The sequence below is a fragment of the Corapipo altera genome, unplaced genomic scaffold, assembly GCF_003945725.1.
Source record: "Corapipo altera isolate COAL_440 unplaced genomic scaffold, ASM394572v1 336, whole genome shotgun sequence".
In the NCBI taxonomy this organism is placed as follows: Eukaryota; Metazoa; Chordata; class Aves; order Passeriformes; family Pipridae; genus Corapipo; species Corapipo altera.
The window spans coordinates 47,634-50,542 of record NW_020885132.1 but is presented as its reverse complement, the minus strand read 5'-3'; the positions used below and the strand labels follow the sequence as shown (position 1 = coordinate 50,542).

At 54.3% G+C, this 2,909-nt stretch overlaps 1 protein-coding gene across 1 annotated transcript in view; it reads right to left on the bottom strand.

Annotated features, from left to right (window-relative positions):
• DCHS1 (dachsous cadherin-related 1) overlaps nt 1–2,335 on the bottom strand; it is a 46,455-nt gene extending 44,120 nt beyond the window's left edge. The window contains exon 1 of the mRNA XM_027670060.1: nt 2,240–2,335. Coding sequence (XP_027525861.1) covers nt 2,240–2,312 — 73 coding nt within the window. The 5' untranslated portion in view covers nt 2,313–2,335. The remainder of the gene's footprint in view (nt 1–2,239) is intronic.
• Between the last annotated feature and the right edge of the window lie 574 nt (nt 2,336–2,909).

Sequence of the window (2,909 nt, the reverse complement as noted above, 5' to 3'; positions counted from 1 at the left end):
GGAGGCAGAACAAAGCGGCTGGTCCCGGTGCCGGACCGGACCCCCCCGTGCGGCGATGCCGCCGTGCGGGGCAGCGGGCGGGCGGCGAGCGCGGGCCGGTCCCCGGCGCTGGCACTTACACCGCGCGTCCCGCGTCGGCGGCGCTCACATCCCGCAGGGTCCGGCCCCGCCGCGACGTCCCGCAGCCGCCCCGCTGCTCCGGTGCCGAGGTCGCTCCGGTACCGCCGGCCGCTCCAGCGCCCCGGTACCACCCGGTGCCGCGGCCGCCCCGGTGCGGCGCTGGCCCCGCGGAGCGCTCGGCGGCGGGTCGGAGCTGGCTCGGCGCGGAGGCTCCTGCTGAAACCCGACCCAGCGCCGCCCTCAGCCCCCCGCTCCCCCCGCCGCCCCCATCCCCGCCCCGCACCGGAGCGCGCCGGCGGAGCGCGGACCCGGGGCAGCCCCGGGCGGGCGGGGGTCCGAGGGGCGGGACGGTCTGGAGGGGCACCAAGGGGCCGGGAAGCGGGGCCGGCACGGAGAGGGGGGAAGGGCTGCAACCGGGGTACAGAGGGATGGGAGGAAGCGATGGGCGCTGGGAGCCCGGGGAAATGGGAAGGGGCTGGCAGGAGCAGGAGGCGGCAGTGGGACGAGACCGGGCAGGGAGAGGGCTGGGCAGGGAGTGGACGGAGGCTGTAGGTGACACTAGGGGCATGTGGGGACACGATCGCGGAGGCACAGGCCATTCTTTCCTCTCTGCTGCAGTTCCTTCTTCAGCACAGAACCCAGAGCCCAAGTACCTGTGACCTTCCAACCCCTTGACTGTCATCAGGACTCGTAGGGTCCAGGCTGGAAGGTGCTCACCATGTGTCTGTGCTACAGGGGACTGGGGCCGTGCCAGTCTATGCCAAGGGACAAGCCAAGACTCTGGTGAGTGACTGTCCCCACATCTCCACCAGTGACTGACTCCTCAGCTTGGCTTGGCCACTCGGGCAGCTTTTCCCTGCTCCAGACAGGCCAGGTCTCAGCAGTGTCCATGTGTCTGTTGGAACCACTCAGCACCCAGACCAGTAACCACTGCTGGACCTTCTTTGATTACTTAGTGGAGAAACTGCCATTGACTACAGTTCATTACTAAGATCATCTGCTATAAAGGCCATGGCTCAGTTTGCTCCATCAGGAAAAGGTTCTTCCATCAGTGACAGTCAATTTAAAGAAAGAATAGGGACCACCAGACAAATTTCACAAAGAAGGAACCCTTCAGGATTTGTGTGTCTGCATCTCTTCCTGAACACCACATAGACTGAGCTGGATTTAGAAATAAAAAGTAACTCTGGATTACTGCTACTGATCTAAAGGTACCCTAAAGAAGCCAAATCCTTTCGACCCTGAACAGCACATCTCACAATTCTTATCATAAATTCCCCAAGCTATAGTATATTCAGTTTATTTCCTCCTACATCTATCTTGAAAAGGTCACAGGAAGGCAGAAAAAAAGTTCAGAAGAGGGGAACAAGGATAATAAAGGTCCAGACTAGTTCAGTGCATGGAGCAATTTAGTTTCCATTCTGGAAAGGAGAGAAATGACAGAAATGGGGAAGAGGACAATGCAGTCTGTGGAGGGTCTTTTTGTTCAGCTCTATGGAGCTGATTTTGTTCATGTCTCTATTTCTTTGGCAGACCTTTAATGACACTTCACATAGAGGGCAACAGCTCTCAATCCCCATGTGTCAGCAATAATGTGGCCAGCAGGATCAGGGCAGTAATTCTTCTCTGCTGCACCTTGGAGAGACCCCACCTGGGGCACTGCACAGCTCTGGAGTCCTCAGTACAGGACAGACACCAAGCTGTTGGAGTGAGTCCAGAGAATGGCCACAAAGATGATTCGAGAGCTGGAGCATGCTGAAAGAGTTGGGGTCGTTCAGCCTGGAGAGAGAGGGCTTTGAGGAGACCTTGGAGTCCCTTCCAGTGCCTAAAGGGGGCTTATAAGAAAGATGGGGACAGACTCTTTAGCAGGGCCTGTAGTGATAGGACAAGGGGTGATGATTTTAAACTGAAACACGGTAAATTCAGAGTAGGTATAAGGAATAAATGTTTATGGTGAGGGTGGTGAAACACTCAAGGTCAGGTTGGATGGATCTCTGAGTAACCTGATCTAGTTGAAGGTGTCCCTGCTCATTGCAGGAGGGTTGGAGTAGATGACCCTTAAAGGTCCCTTCCAACCCCATCCCATGCTATGATTCTATTATTCAAACATTACACTCACCTTTAAGGAAGGCGATGAGGAACTCAAAGAACCATCTGTTTGTCAAGGTCACCTCCATACCTGGAAAACTCATGGACCACACCGTCTCAGAGTCCATCTCTGAACATATGAAGAACAAAGAGGCAATTAGGAATAGTCAGCATAGATTTAACAAGCACAAATCATGCCTGAGCAGCTCAACTAACCAGCTGTATGGATGAAGGGAAAGCAGTAGATGCAAAGTGTCTTGACAGTGGCTCCCACAGAGTTTTAATTTATAGCCTGAGGATGTGTGGGCTGAGAGAATGGAGCATTACGTGGGCTGAAGATTGGCTGCACCTCTGGGCTGGGAGGGTAGCGATCAATGACTCAATACATAGTTGGTCATGGCAGCTAACAAAGTACACTGAGCACCAATTTGGGAGCCAGTATTGTTCAGTATCTTTGTTGATACTCCGTGATAACATGGAGTACAAGTCTGAAGATGACACTAGGAAGGGGTCACTGATATGTGGCACTTTAGTTCAGAGAGATATCTAGAAACTCACGTGAATTAGATTAGCAGAAACCTTGTGAAGTTCAATAAGGAAAAATACAAAGTTTTGCACCTGAGGCAGAATGACCCCAAAACTGGTACAGGCTGGGAACCACCTGGCTAAGTGGCAGTCCTGCTGAAAGGAACAGGGAAATA